The sequence below is a fragment of the Mastigoproctus giganteus genome, chromosome 1, assembly GCF_048544385.1.
Source record: "Mastigoproctus giganteus isolate SK-2022 chromosome 1, ASM4854438v1, whole genome shotgun sequence".
Lineage (NCBI taxonomy): Eukaryota > Metazoa > Arthropoda > Arachnida > Uropygi > Thelyphonidae > Mastigoproctus > Mastigoproctus giganteus.
This window is the reverse complement of record NC_143575.1, coordinates 219,482,827-219,497,339: the sequence shown is the minus strand read 5'-3', so window position 1 is coordinate 219,497,339 and position 14,513 is coordinate 219,482,827. Positions and strand designations below refer to the sequence as shown.

Here is a 14,513-nt window from a genome sequence, read left to right as displayed (position 1 = left end):
GAGGAAAACAGCAGAGCCCAAATGGAAGCAATTGCAAATCGCGCCATATCAACACTGCTGCACTGGACCCAAGAGAACCAGCTCAGAATTTCGCCGGAAACAACGAGTTCAATCCTCTTGAGGGGTTGTCTGGATATTAGGAGGCCTCCCACAGATAAAAATCCATGGAACAATCATAAAACTGAAAATGGAACTAAAATATCTTGGGATAGTCCTGGATAAGAACATGTCATTCACCCCACATCTCAGTTACCTACGTACCAAAATCAGGAATTACTCCGCTATGATTTCCAGAGTTACCAGAAGGGACTGGGCCTTGAAGAAAAGGACACTCTCCCTTTTCTACAAGGCTATTTTCATCCCAGCTCTGTCATATGCCACAGGTGTGTGGTACAACAAAGCAATCACTGCTTTAATTGTTTAACAGATGGGCAGAAGCAGCAGTGCGTAGCACCCACTTCTTGATTAGACCAGGGTTCGAGCCTGTGACCACCAAATACGGAGGATGTGGAAAGGTCAGGGAATGACCACCGCATATCTCCAGAGCAATATGGCCTTAGTTGCTAATGCTCCTAAAAACCAAATAACAAAACAACAAACAAACAAGCAGTAAACAGGAGAAAAATAGACACCATACAGCGCTCTATCCTCCTGACTATCTCAAGAGCATGGTTGTACAGTTAGCATCCATGGGCTCCAGGTCCTCATTGGATCCTGGACCTGAAAATTGTGTGCTGTGGGCTGCTTTACCAACTGTCCAAAGGGAGAGTGGCCACCTGCATTGGCTTCACCACCTATCCAACAAACAGCAAGTGCTGAAAAGAGCCGTATCACGACACACCTGTTGTAGACCTGCAGGCCTGATGGTCCGACTCCCCCAAAAGAGCCATAACACAGAAATTCTTCCCAGACATACATCGGATATACCCAAGCCATCCTGCATGGTTCGCTCCAGTCCTCCATACTACCTTTCTCCTCATGGGACATGGGTCCTTCAGGAGGAAACTATATGACTTTGGTCTTCTCAGATTCACCGCAGTGTCACTGTGGAGAGGAAGAAACCTGGGACCACCTCATACATGAATGTCCTACCTACGAAGACCTGCACTGCATCCTCATGACAAAGACCCAGTTCACACTCAAGAACCAAGAACAGCTTGTGTTGCAAAATGAGGAACACTACTATGAAGAGTGTGAAGTCATGGGCCTTCACACTCTTCATGCAGGAGCTCTTTTCAAGACAAAAAAAACTCTTCCATGACCATAGAACCACAGAATGACACCTCGTAAAGCTACCAGCATGGCTTCTCAGCAAGTCTACAAGCCCACAACGATCAGTCCAAATCTTCCAAACCCAGAGACTCTTAAGAGACAATACACTACAAGAACCAGAGGAGAGAATAAGAAAGGAAATGGAAAAGGGAAAGAATAAAGTGCAGGGAAAGAAGTAAGAGAGAAATGCTTTGAAGGAAAGAAAGAAAAACATATTGACTGTGACAACCAAACCTGGACGGGATTCTGTCCCATGCCTTATCTTGGCGGAGCTTAATTTGACTGCAGAAATACTCCCTGCACTAGCTATCCACGATCCCACAGCACCTTGCTGCCAACATGCCACCTGGCGATCTGGTCCAGGCACCTTGCCTGGCCACTTTCATTCTCTGTCCCTTGCGGGGTGGGGGAGGGGATGGGGAGTATTTTCCATCTCCTCTCCTCCTCAGTGATCCCCCTTTTCCCTCCTGGTGGGGCATGGCCCTGCCCCACTGACTTCCTTGGGGGTGCCTTCTCTGTTGCCCCCATATTTCTATCTTTCCCCCTCCAGTCTTCACCCACCTCTTTATCTTAATGCAAGCGAATGCCCCACACAACAAAATTTAAATACGCTCAAATTAACTTTCGCCCATATTCTAGGCCTTTCCTATTCAAGTGGCATTACTTGTTGAAATTGAAATAAAATTAATTAAATGAATTTTTTTTTTTTTAGCTCCTAGCCACTGAAATCTCAGGAAATTAGGCGGCAGGACCTGCCAGATTAAATAATTATAATACTGGTGTACCTGGTCTACCTCCACGGGGTGAAAGTGGGGCAATGTTTGGGCCTCAGCAGGGGTCCAACAGCTAAATGAACAATGGTACACAACACTACGTATGTACAATATCCATACACTTTTAAATTTCTGGCATTCCAGCAAACTGGCACACCCATCACAAAGCAAGCAATGCAGAGATGAGGGAAACCTCTGGTGCCACTTGACACCAGAGGTTTCCCTTTACACTTACACATTACGCTTTACACTTATTGTGCCTAGAGCCTATTAAAACTAAAGGGCATACCAAAAATTTTAATTTATAAGAACAGTACAATCAGCTATTGAGGTTACATACTGTTTTGCTATCTGAAAAAAAATTATTCAAGGTAAATTTGATTGTGCATCTACCCATAGAAATTGATACACTCATAAAAGTGCATCCACCAAAAAGACCTATAAAACAGAAGTTCTTTGGGCCTCCAAGAACCTTAATCAAAAACGTTCTTGGATGCCCAGGGTAAGTGCAGGGAAGAGCAGAAAGTTTTCCCTTGCCTGCCAACTTCTGGCAGGGCACACTTTCTATCCTGACAGACCTCGGCAGAAAGTATGCCTAGGGATTGAGGCTGTGATGCAGGCCAAAAGTAACAAACTGTGTATCTGAAATAAAAGCCCTTTTTGCAACTACCTGTGTATCCAAATACTTTTGGTCATATAGTATATTATATAAATACATGTATATTCAAGGCCAATTTTTTCTTTCAATTTGAATGATTTTTATAATTTTTTTTTTATGAAAACCCCAAACACAAGAGGTATTAGAACCATAATACTTAGTACCGTGCTTGGGTTGGAGGTTGAAAATATGAAAGAAGATATTTGTTGACATTAGACTTGAACTTCTGTAGACTGTAATTTTCAGGAAATACATGCGAAGGAAGGTTGTTCCAGAAAACGGCAGTTGAATGAATAAACGAGGAAGATGAAAAGTTGGTTCTGTGAGTTTGAAGTTGGACAGTAAATGGATGTTGGCTGGTGGTGGCACATGATCAGACTATTTTGAAAGAGAGAGCGAGCGGGAATTATAGAAGCCAATTCAGAAGAACATTGCCCATGGAAGTATCTGTAGAAGAGGCATGCAGCAGAAGCAGTACATCTACGAGACAGCGAGTGCAGAGACACTGTTAGAGATGAATCATTAATTAACCTAACTGCCCTCTTCTGAATGGAATCAAGAAGCCTGAGAGAGGTTTTGGGAGCACCACCCCAGATGGGGGAACAATATTCCATGGCAGGGCGGATTTGCGATTTATACAGAGTGAGCAGCTGTTTGGAAGAAAAGTAATGCCGAGAGCAAAAGAGAAAACCAAGTTTTTTAGATGCAGAGGAAGCAATATTTGTAATGTGCTTGTGGAGAGAGAGAGAGAGAGAGAGAGAGAGAGAGAGAGAGAGAGAGAGAGAGAGAGAGAGAAAGAAGAAGTCAGGGTAATCCCCAAAAGAGATAATGTCATCTTGCCTAGAAATCGGAATGTCACTAAAGATAAGCATAGGAGCAAAAGAATCCTTTTTGTGAGATATAAGACAAGACTGAGTTTTAGAAGGGTTGAAATCAACTAAGTTTTCTTTGCCCCACTGGAGAATTACCTGGAGATTGGCATTTAAGGAATTGGAAGCAGATATTTGAGAAGTTGAAGCTGATTGAGCAGGGCAAGGTTGCTCAAAATGGACAGTGGAATGGAATGTGCTATCATCGGCAAAACTATGGATAGGATTTCCAGTCAATGGAAGACGGTCATTAATATACAAGAGGAAAAGAGCGGGGGAAAGAACTGAACCTTGGGGGACGCCAGCATTAGTGGAGAAGTTAGAAGACAGAGAGCCATCTACTGTCACCCTCAGTGAGTGATCAGAGAAAAAACTGGATAACCAATTACAAAAAACAGTTGGCAAACCATAAGATGGAAGTTTGTTTTGAAGACCTTTATACCAAACACCAATCAAAAGTCTTGGATATGTCAAGAGCAACTGCTTGTGTTTCATCAAACTTTTCCATTGAATTTGTCCATTAATGGGTAACATAAGCCAGAATATCACCAGTAGATCGACACTGACGGAATCCATACTGGTGATCGTTGATCAGACGGAAGGTTTCTAGGTAGTTTAAGAGTTGTCGGTTAATGATTTCTCCATTACTTTAGAAAGAGTAGAAGTAATTGCAATGGGACGATAATTGGATGGGAAGGATTTGTCACCCTTTTTAGGAACTGGCTGGATATGAGCAAATTTCCAAGCAAAAGGAAAAACACCTTTGGAATAAGAAAGTGAAAAAAGGTGGCAAAGAATAGGAGTAAGTTCAGGAGCACAGGTTTTCAGAACAAGTGGAGAAATACCATCGAGACCTGCAGCTTTCTTAGCATCAAGATTTGTCAAAATCTTTCTAACATCCTTTTGACGGAAGACCACAGGAGGCATTGAATGGAGTGTTTTGGGAATGGTGGGAGGTGTTTTACCAAGATCAACAATACATGAGTTGGAAGAGAAATAGGATGATAGTAGGTCAGCTTTATCCTTGGCTGAAGTGACAATAGAACCATCTGGTTTGGACAGAGATGGGAGCAGAGATGAGCAAAAGTTGCGGCCAATAGCTTTGGCAAGAGAACAGAATGCTCGGTTACCATTAGGGCAAGAAGCAATTTTTTTTTCTGCTCTTAGCCTGTTCCAACTCTAGTTTGGACTGATTAATAACTGCTTTACAATTGTTGCCAGCTTTGGTGTAGGCAGAAAATGAAACTGAAGAATTAGAAATAAGCCAATTACAATATGCAACATTCTTCTCTTGAACAGCCTTAGTACATTTATTGGAAAACCAAGGTTTAGATAAAGGATGAGATTTTAAAGTGGAGTGTGGGATAAAGGATTCCATTCCTGCGAGAATAATTTCACTGACACGATCTGAGCAAACGTTGACATCAGAAGTTTTGAAACAGTAATCCGACCAAGGAAAAGAAGAAAAGAAATCTTGCAGGTCATCCCATTTTGCATTCTTGTAATGCCAAAAAAAATGAGGTTGGGAATAGCCATGAGATAAAGGCTCCATTGGAGAAGAGACAATCACCAAGTTGTGATCTGAAGTGCCAAAAAGGACCTCTCACTTCGACCGTGTACTTAGAATGGTTGTTTGTGAGTAAAATATCAAGCGTGTTGGCTGTATGATTAGGATTGTCCGGTATTCTTGTAGGTAAATGAACAATCTGTGCAAGGTCATTAGTAATTGCAAAAACCTCAGCATCTCGACCAGCTGGGTCGGTGTGACAAGAAAATGGAAGCCAGCTGGAATTGTGAACATTAAAATCACTAAGGAAAATTACCTCACTGTTAGGAAAGTTGGACTGGAGAAAGTCAAGTTGCAGAGAGAGGAAGTCAAAGAGCTCCAAGTGATTAGTGGAGTTGGGAGAATGGTAGAGACAACAGATGAATTTGACACAATGAGGTAGAGAGATTTTAAGCCAGAGAAGATCAAAGAGAGGAGATTCCAAATTGCCAAGTCTCTGACAGGGAATATCAGAATGGACATATGCACAAGTACCACCTTTGAGGCGAAAGGAATTATACAGCGAATAATTTGGGCATCTGAGATGAGCAGTAGTTGAATCAACCGATAACTTATATTCTGTCAGAAGAAGTACGTGGGGTTTGGCAGACTGCAAGTGGAAATCGACATAGTTCAGATTGGAATTGAGACCACGTATATTTGTGAAATTAATTAGGAAGTGTTTGGGAGGTTTAGATCTTTTTGCAGATAAGCTTGCTCTATTAGTTTGACAATTCATGGTGTATTCAATAGTAAGAAAAAGTGGTTGGGACATGCTGTATGAAGTAATGAAATTTTTGGATATGGTGTACACATGGTAAGAATATACCCAGATCCTTGACATAATGTGACCTCAACAATGCTCCCAGCATATACAGTACTCGGACTCCCTACAGTCACTATCTGGCAGAGTAGAAGTAGCAAGATTATACACTAGCTGATCCGGAAGCCTCCTAGAGAGTTACCAATAGGTTTGGTCCGGTGTACTAACTAGTGGCCGGCCTGCGAACACCGTTTTAGAGCTGTACCCTCGAAATGTAAGGAATATTGGATCTCGCCACGATGTTCATCATAACCTCAAAAGTCATCAATCATATTGCATGATGGAAGAGATAGGGAAGGGTTGAGTGGAACTTAGCTCTAGAGACTAAACATGGGGTTCCACCACTTCAAGCCCCCAATAAGCAAAGTGGTGGTATTGCACCAGTTGAAGAGAGTCATCTACCACCTGGTACTGCCTGGTAACATAGAGGGGCAGCAATTCCTCCATGTGGTGTGTTTGCCACACCTCAACCCCTGCTTACGTTGGTTCACACCTGGGTGGTCACCCACCATGTACTTGTGCATGAGATTATTATACCCAAATATTACCCTGGGTGGTCACCCACCATGTACTTGTGCATGAGATAATTATACCCAAATATTACCCTAAATCTGCTTGCACCTAAAGGTGCAAGCAGATTTAGGGTAATATTTGGCTGTCACAGACCTTCCGGACTTCACCGAAATTGGGTCCACTTGTCTTGAGTGTCACCCGAATATCAATTCCATCAGTGTTTTAGACTCCCAGGTAGCAAGTACAGCTTGTCTGGCATATTTGAGAGAATATCTGTGACAACCTCAAGGATCAAATGGTGATTAATGGTAATATTGGGACTATTGCCATAATAAAGGCACCTCTGTAGCCAGGTGGGCAGGAGCAGCAGTGTGTAGCACACGCTTTTTGATTAGACCGGGGTTCAAGCCCATGACCACCAAATACGGAGGATGTGGAAAGGTCACGGAATGAGTACCGCGTATCCCCAGAGCAATATGGCCTTAGTTGCTAATGTTCCTAAAAACCAAATAACAACAACAACAGCCATAATAAAACACTCATTTTGAAATTAAATTTTTCCAATTTTGGTTGCTACTTATACAGCAAAGTGCTTATTTGGAGATTAATAAAGTTTTGACCAGCAGTTATCAAGTTTTGTCAAAAGGTGGAAAGGGGAATTGCATAGTAAATGCAAAAATCAGATTGACACAAACATTAAACAGTAATCACTCATTAGCCATTAAACAGTAATCACTCATTAGCCCAACTTTCATTATTGCTTAAATAACAAAATTCCCAATTGGTGCATGTCAGATAGGTAGGGTAACAGAAAAGTTTTAAAAAGAAAAGTAGGGTAAAAAAAGTTTTTCTTATTTCATGCATCCTGTTATCTATCCTAGTATATATGAACTGATTGGCTGGGAGGCTGGCACACTGTTGTTAAAGTAGTTTGTGCTGGAAAAACCTACAACAACCTGCACATTCTACAAATTGTCCTGTACAAACTATATAAAGTCATGTACATATGGTCCATTATGACCAAAATAGTCAAATATACCAAAAACCCACAATTGGTTGTCATTCTATCCAACATGCATTTACGAAAATTTAGAGAGAGCACACATGCATGATTGATTGATCAAAAGGTCTACATCAGTGAACAGTTCTGTAACTATTTAAAAAAGAAAAATGGATCTGTGAACAGTGCAAGTCAAAGGATAGATGTGTGGTCAAGTTTCCTCCTGTTCTTAGTAAAAGGAATTCCATGGATGTATTATTGAAATAAAGGGTGGGGGGGCTAGCAAAAAAAGGTGGGATCATTATAATGTTATGAGATACTTAATTTTAAAACAATTTTTTTATCAGTCAGTTCATAATTTAATGTATTTTCTTTTAATGTTTATATTATTTATCAGCTGAATACCACCAGCAGTTATCTCTAAAGCCTCACCAACCATCACAACCACGCTTGTTGCATGTGGCCATCATTGGAATACCAAATGCTGGGAAATCAACTCTCATAAACCGTTTCTTAGGATGGAGGGTAATATTTATAATAATTTTGTGTTGTGTGTAGTTTCTGTTTCTTAATGAATAATAACTGCTACATATTGATATTTACTTCTTATTAATAATTACAACTGTATATTAACTAACCTGATGGTGATTTTGATTTTATTAATGACTAAACCAACTTATGGAGTTACTTTTTTTAGTAACCAGAATATTATGCTAAGGTCATATTGTTTTTTTTTTTTTTATTTTTTTTATTATTATTTTTTTTTATTTTGCAAGAAACAAGGCAAGACTAAGTTTTAGAAGGATTGAAATTAACTGAACTTCCTTTTCCCCATTGTAAAATTATGTGCCTATCAGCATATAAGGAATTATCATCAGCAACACTGCTGATAGGATTTGCAATCTGTGGAAGAAAGGCATTAATATACAAGAAGAAAAAAGTAGGAGAAAGAACTGAACCTTGGGACCACCACCACCACCATTAGTTGAGAAGTTAGAAGACAGAGAGAAAACTGGTTACCCAATTGCAAAAAAAACAAATGGCAATCCATAAGATAGGAGTTTGTTTATAAGACCTTTATGCTAAACACAATCCAAATCCTTAGACCTGTCAAGAGCAACTGCTTGAATTTTACTGAACTTTCCATTGAATTTGTCTAAAGGTGAATAACATAAGGCAATATATCACCAGTGGATTGATACTGACAGATATGTTGGCAATCCCTAATCAGATTGAAGGTTTTTGAGATAATTTAAAGAGTTGGTGGTTAATGGATTTCTTCATTACTTTAGAAAGAATAGAAGTAAGTACAATTGGAAGAGAGAGATTGTCACCATTTTTTAGGAACTGGCTGGATGTAAGCAAATTTTCATAGAGGAGGCAAAAGACCAGTATAATAACAAAGTTTAAAAAAGTGGCACAAAGCAGGCCTAAGATCAGGAGCACAGGTTTTAAGGAAAAGTCATTAAGGCCTGGAGCATCCTTGGCAGCAGGACTGTTCACAATTCTTCTAATATCTTTCTTCTGGAAGACCACATGATGCACTAAGCAAAGTTTGTTTGGTATAGCAGGAGGTGTTTTAGTAAGATTATTGATACAAAAGTAGGATGCTAATCAATCAACTTTATCTTTAGCTAAAGTTACAATACGGCTAATAGGTTGTGACTAGTGATGGGCATAATCAAAATACAGTCAGTCCTCATGTAGCACGATAGTTGTGTTCCTAGAAACCCTCGTGCAATATAAACAACAGGCCCTATGGGAAAAATAGGGTTAGGTGCTGACCACCCAAGATTGAACACACATTTGTAACCAAAACATTACCAAACACAATAAATAATCGTAATAAAATACGTATTTTATTACAACAATTACGTAATAAAATATTGCTAATTCTTTTCCTTCTATCGTAAGCAAACTTGTTTTTTGTTTGATTTTCTATCCAAACAGATGACAGCCGTTCCATCTCTTCCAATTCTTTGTGTCTTAATCTAATGGATTTTAATTACTCTTTGAGTTGTTCCTGCTATAAAAGTTGTTTTATTTTCTCTGCATTGTTTGTAATTCTCGGCATTGCCTCATTTAGGCTTGTAGCACATGCAATATCACATGGTCTTTCATTTTGCTCAAAGCTTTTCACAATTTCATATTTTTTCTCTATCAACAGAGGCGGACTGGCCAATAAGCCTTACGAGGGAAACTACGGTGGGTCGGAGGCCGGTGTGATTTTGGCCATAAACGCTAGTATGAGGCCACTACAAATTTTCCCGGGTAAGAATTTTTGACCCAGTCCGCCTCTGTTTATTAATATTGCTTTTCTTTTTCTCTCTGAATCTGTAGTGTCTTCACCAGGATGCTTCCTTTTCACACCTTTTAAGTATATTATTCATTTTTAGGGCATAAAGCACAATTACAAAATGAGGAGGCACGCTTGATACACATAAACAAAGCTGTGTGCGTGTAGCAACTGAATAAACAACACCATAAAGGCAAAGACAACTCTACCTCACTAGCTCACATTTTACTAAAGCACATTTCTGGGGGTTACTATCATAAAACAATAAAAATCAATTTCCAGTTGCGTTCCTACTAGTGAAATCTGTTATAAACTGGTAGTAAACTTGATCTAATTGCATTTGCGATAATACCGATAGCTGGAATTTTACGTTATTACGGTGAAATGCGTTTCCCCTTCACTGATATAAAAAAACATAAATACATTTTCAGAATCTTCTCTTCATTCCTATCGTGTTGCGTTCGGTTGGGGTGATTCCGGTCCGACTGCCATTTCTTGTAAACACAAAGGCGAATCGTGCATAAGCGAATATACGATAACATTCCCCTATTTATAAATCGTGTATAATCGAATTTGCGTGGTCATAATCGATTACTGACTGTAATCGATTATGACCAGGGCCATACTTACACTTCTTGGTGCCCGAGGCGCTAAGCTCTTGAGGGGCCCTCTTTAGAGATACCAGAGGCCAAAAAAAATATACAGGGTTGTTAAAATTAAAGTATCCCTACGTAGAGGGCTCTGGAGAGAGTTATAAGGCTCATACTAAAGAGAAATTTGGACAACAGGTACAATCAAGAATGTGCTCGCCATTTATTGGAAAAAAAAAATTAGTCACTGTATATGCACACGTAAGTTATTTGCATAATCGTAAGTTATTGCCACAGCACCACTACTCAACTGTACTGTATAAAAGCAAAGCAGTCTCTTCAAAATCATACAGTAGATGTTTGCTTGCATTATAGCAGAAATGCCAACAATGTTGTTGCAGGAAAAGGTGCTATTAGTGAAGCTGTACTATCAGAACAGCAACAATGCAGCTGCAGCTATCAGAGAATTCTGGTGTCAGAAGTGCATAAGGCATGGACCTGTGACTGTTTGTGCTGTCCGCAAAATGTTCGAAAAATTTGAAACAACAGGACATCTTGGTGTTCAACCAGTTAGAGGTCGAAAACGAGAGGACCCCTCTCGTGTTGAAAATGTGGCTGTGGTGTCATGGATTTATCAAGTCAGTCTCCATGTGGTGGTGCAAGCGTGCTAGCTGTTTCTTGTGAAATGGATGTGCCGTATTCCATTGTTAGGCTAGTAATGCATCAGGTGTTGTGGCACTATCCTTAAAAGATGCACATGCTACAGCAGCTAAAGCATGGTGATGCAGATATTCGTTTCACATAAGCACTTCAGTTTTTGGCACGAATGACAGTAGATATCACTTGGCCATGGAACATCCTTTGGAGTGATGAAGCCCACTTCTGCTTAAATGGACAAATGAATATGTACAACTGTCACATTTGGGCAACAGAAAACCCTTGAGTTATCCAAAAGTTCCCGTTGCATTCTCCAAAAGTGACAGTTTGGTGTGGATTTACAGCCACATTCATGATTGGGCCATATTTTTTTTGAACAGGTAACACCGACTGGACCCTGCACCTGTTCCGTCACTGGACAGCGATATTATGAAATGTTGGCAAATTTTGCAATACCAGAGCTGCAACAACGTGGGTGCCTTCAGGATACCATATTCATGCAAGATGGTACACCAGCCCACATCCACCGCTGTGTCCAAAGATTGCTAGCGCAACACTTCACAGACGAATGGATCATCCGTTGTTTCCAGACATCTTGGCCATCCTGATCATCGGACCTCATCCCATGCGACTTCTGATTGTGGGGGGGTTTTTTGAAGAACCAGATGTATCGGGAAGAATGTCAAACTCTGGCAGATCTCAAGGACAGCATTAGACGCCATGTGCTGGCTGTTCCAGTCGACATGTTACATTCTGCTGTAGAAAATGCTGTTCTTCGAATGGAAACTGTTGTTAACCAAAATGGAGGGCACATTGAACAATTGTAGTGCTGTTCAAGTGATTTGTATTGCCACAGCGCCATATAGTGACAAATTTTGTAACTAATTTTTTTTTCCAGTAAATGGTAAGCACATTTTTGATTGTACCCATTTGTTGTGTACCATGTGCTGCATATATTTTATGTCAGAAACAGAGGCTGTACCTACTTATTGCTGCTTCCATCTTTTTTTGGCAGTTGCCCTGGATGAAGGCGCTGAGGTCACAGGATGAACACCATTAAGTAATTCTTATTACTTCTTTTTATCTTAGCTCCCTTCTGTGTTCACTGTGATGACGATTTCTGTTCCGTTAGCCCTTTGTTCTCCATAATTACAAGTACCATAACATTAGTGCATTGCCTTTCTCTACTACAAACTTATATATATATACAGGGTGTCTCAAAAATATTGGTACAAATGTTTAGAGGAGGTAGGTAACATTTAAAGGAATGTGAATCGCATAGAACCCATAACCGGAAACGTCATGGGAAAGTAGTAGTAGTAGCAGAGACACAAGAAGCAGAAATGACACAAGACAGTAATTAGTGACAAACATTTATTTGACATAATATTAACAATGGAGTATGAGATGGATGCATTTCATGATGTTACAACAGATGCGCGAAGGTTCCACCATGAGACGCGATGCATGCGTGACATCAATGCAGCGTTGATTGGCGGACACGGTTGAACACACTTGGAGTTTCTTTGACAGTAGCAGCAACGCAGACGAGTCTCGCCACGAGATCCATTTTCGTCTCCACAGGCGATTCATACACGATAGATTTGAGAACCCCACACAGAAAGAAATCAAGGCTCGATAAATCAGGTGAGCTTGTGGGCCAGGCAACGGGTTCACCACGGCCAATCCATCGACGCCCAAAATGCCAGTTCAAATGGTCACGAACACACCTGCCATAATGGGCAAGTGCCCTGTCATGTTGAAACAAATTTTGCGTCTCACATTTCCTGGAACATCGTCAAGTAACCCTGGTAGAACTTGTTCAAGAAAGATCCGATCCAATATTTAGCGGAGTTCATGCGGGATGGTAACAGATATGGGCCGACTAAGCAGTCACTGACCATACCTGCCCACACATTTATTACAAAGCGATGTTGTGCCGCATGGAGGCACACACCGTGTGGGCCCTCTGCTAATCCATACACTAGGTGCATGTCTGCCAGCTCACGGTTTGTATATCAATGTATGCTCTTCATGCGGCGACTACTGCTTGAATGAGTAAACCAGAAATTTTCCCTCTCGCGAACTGATGAACAGCGCTGTGTACCAAATTACAGTGACATTTCCGGTTATGGGTTCCTATGCGATTCACATTCCTTTAGATGTTACCTATCTCCCCTAAACGTTTGTACCAATATTTTTGAGACACCCTGTATATATATATATAAATAAATGGAAAACAGGCTAGTTAATGCTGAAAGAAAAGATGTGTCCTAAGCTATAAACAAAAGAAAACCCTAAAAAAAATTATTAATAAAATATCAAATATTACTAAATTATTATACCTAATTATCACATAAGAATTTTTTTTTATGCAATAAAAATTACACAATTACACAAGGGGGAAATTCACAGACAAAGATTAACAATAGCCGTAGGCATAGGCAAAGGTTATTCTTGCACTGCTTCTATTATAATGAACCTAGAGAGCAAATTGCTGGAGATTTCAAGAGCTACTGGGAGTCATCATGGAACAAGTAAATACATAGGCTGTGTTAGTGTAACTAAGAATAGAAACAGGTGCATGTATACCTGCATGTAGACTAATGCTAGGAGTATAGTTAGTAAGATTGATGAGCTGGAAGTGCTAGTCAAGACATCAAAGGCAGATATTGTTGGGATATATCAGAGATGTGGTGTCACACAGACATAAGCAGTGCAGAATTGAAATTTGAAATTTGGGGAGTACAATGTGTACAGAGTACAATGTGTACAGAGGATGAGGTAGAGCATGCATTGAAGAAAATGAAGAATCAGAAAGCCCCGGGGGAAGATGAAGTTACTGTAGAGTTGTTAAAATTGGGAGGAAGAGACATAACACAAAAACTGGCAAGGCTCTTCACAAAGTGCATTAGAAAAGGTGTGACGCCTAAGCAGTGGAATAATGCAATCATAGTTTTGCTGCATAAGAAAGGAGATAAATCAGAAATTGGAAATTATAGACCAATTAGCTTGTTATCCCACATCTACAAGTTGTTCACAAGGGTCATTACTAACAGATTAGAAAGAATACTGGATGAGAATCAACCGAAAGAGCAAGCTGGCTTTAGGACAGGATTCTCAACTATGGATCACCTTCATGTAATATCACAGCTAATGGAGAAAGCAAATGAATATAAAACACCATTATGCCTGGCATTTGTGGATTATGAAAAGGCATTTGACTCCATACAGCATAAGGCAATATTTCGGGCACTGGAAAGACAAGGCATTGATACCCCATATATTATGATTTTGAAGAAAATATACGAGAGTGCTACCTCCTTTATTAGACTAGACAAAGACAGTAGGAAATTTAAAATTGAGAAAGGAGTTCGACAAGGAGACACAATATCTCCGAAGCTGTTTACTGCTGCCCTTGAGGAAGCTTTCAGAAGATTAGACTGGTCGCAGAAAGGAGTCAATGTGAATGGAGAGTACCTAAACCATTTACGATTTGCAGATGACATTGTGGTC

General features: G+C 40.2%; 1 protein-coding gene across 1 annotated transcript in view; it reads left to right on the top strand.

Moving 5' to 3' along the window:
* The window catches only part of LOC150091531 (GTPase Era, mitochondrial), a 242,211-nt gene that overhangs the window by 30,688 nt on the left and 197,010 nt on the right, over nucleotides 1–14,513 (top strand). The window contains exon 3 of the mRNA XM_090384396.1: nucleotides 7,852–7,979. Coding sequence (XP_090240522.1) covers nucleotides 7,852–7,979 — 128 coding nt within the window. The remainder of the gene's footprint in view (nucleotides 1–7,851; nucleotides 7,980–14,513) is intronic.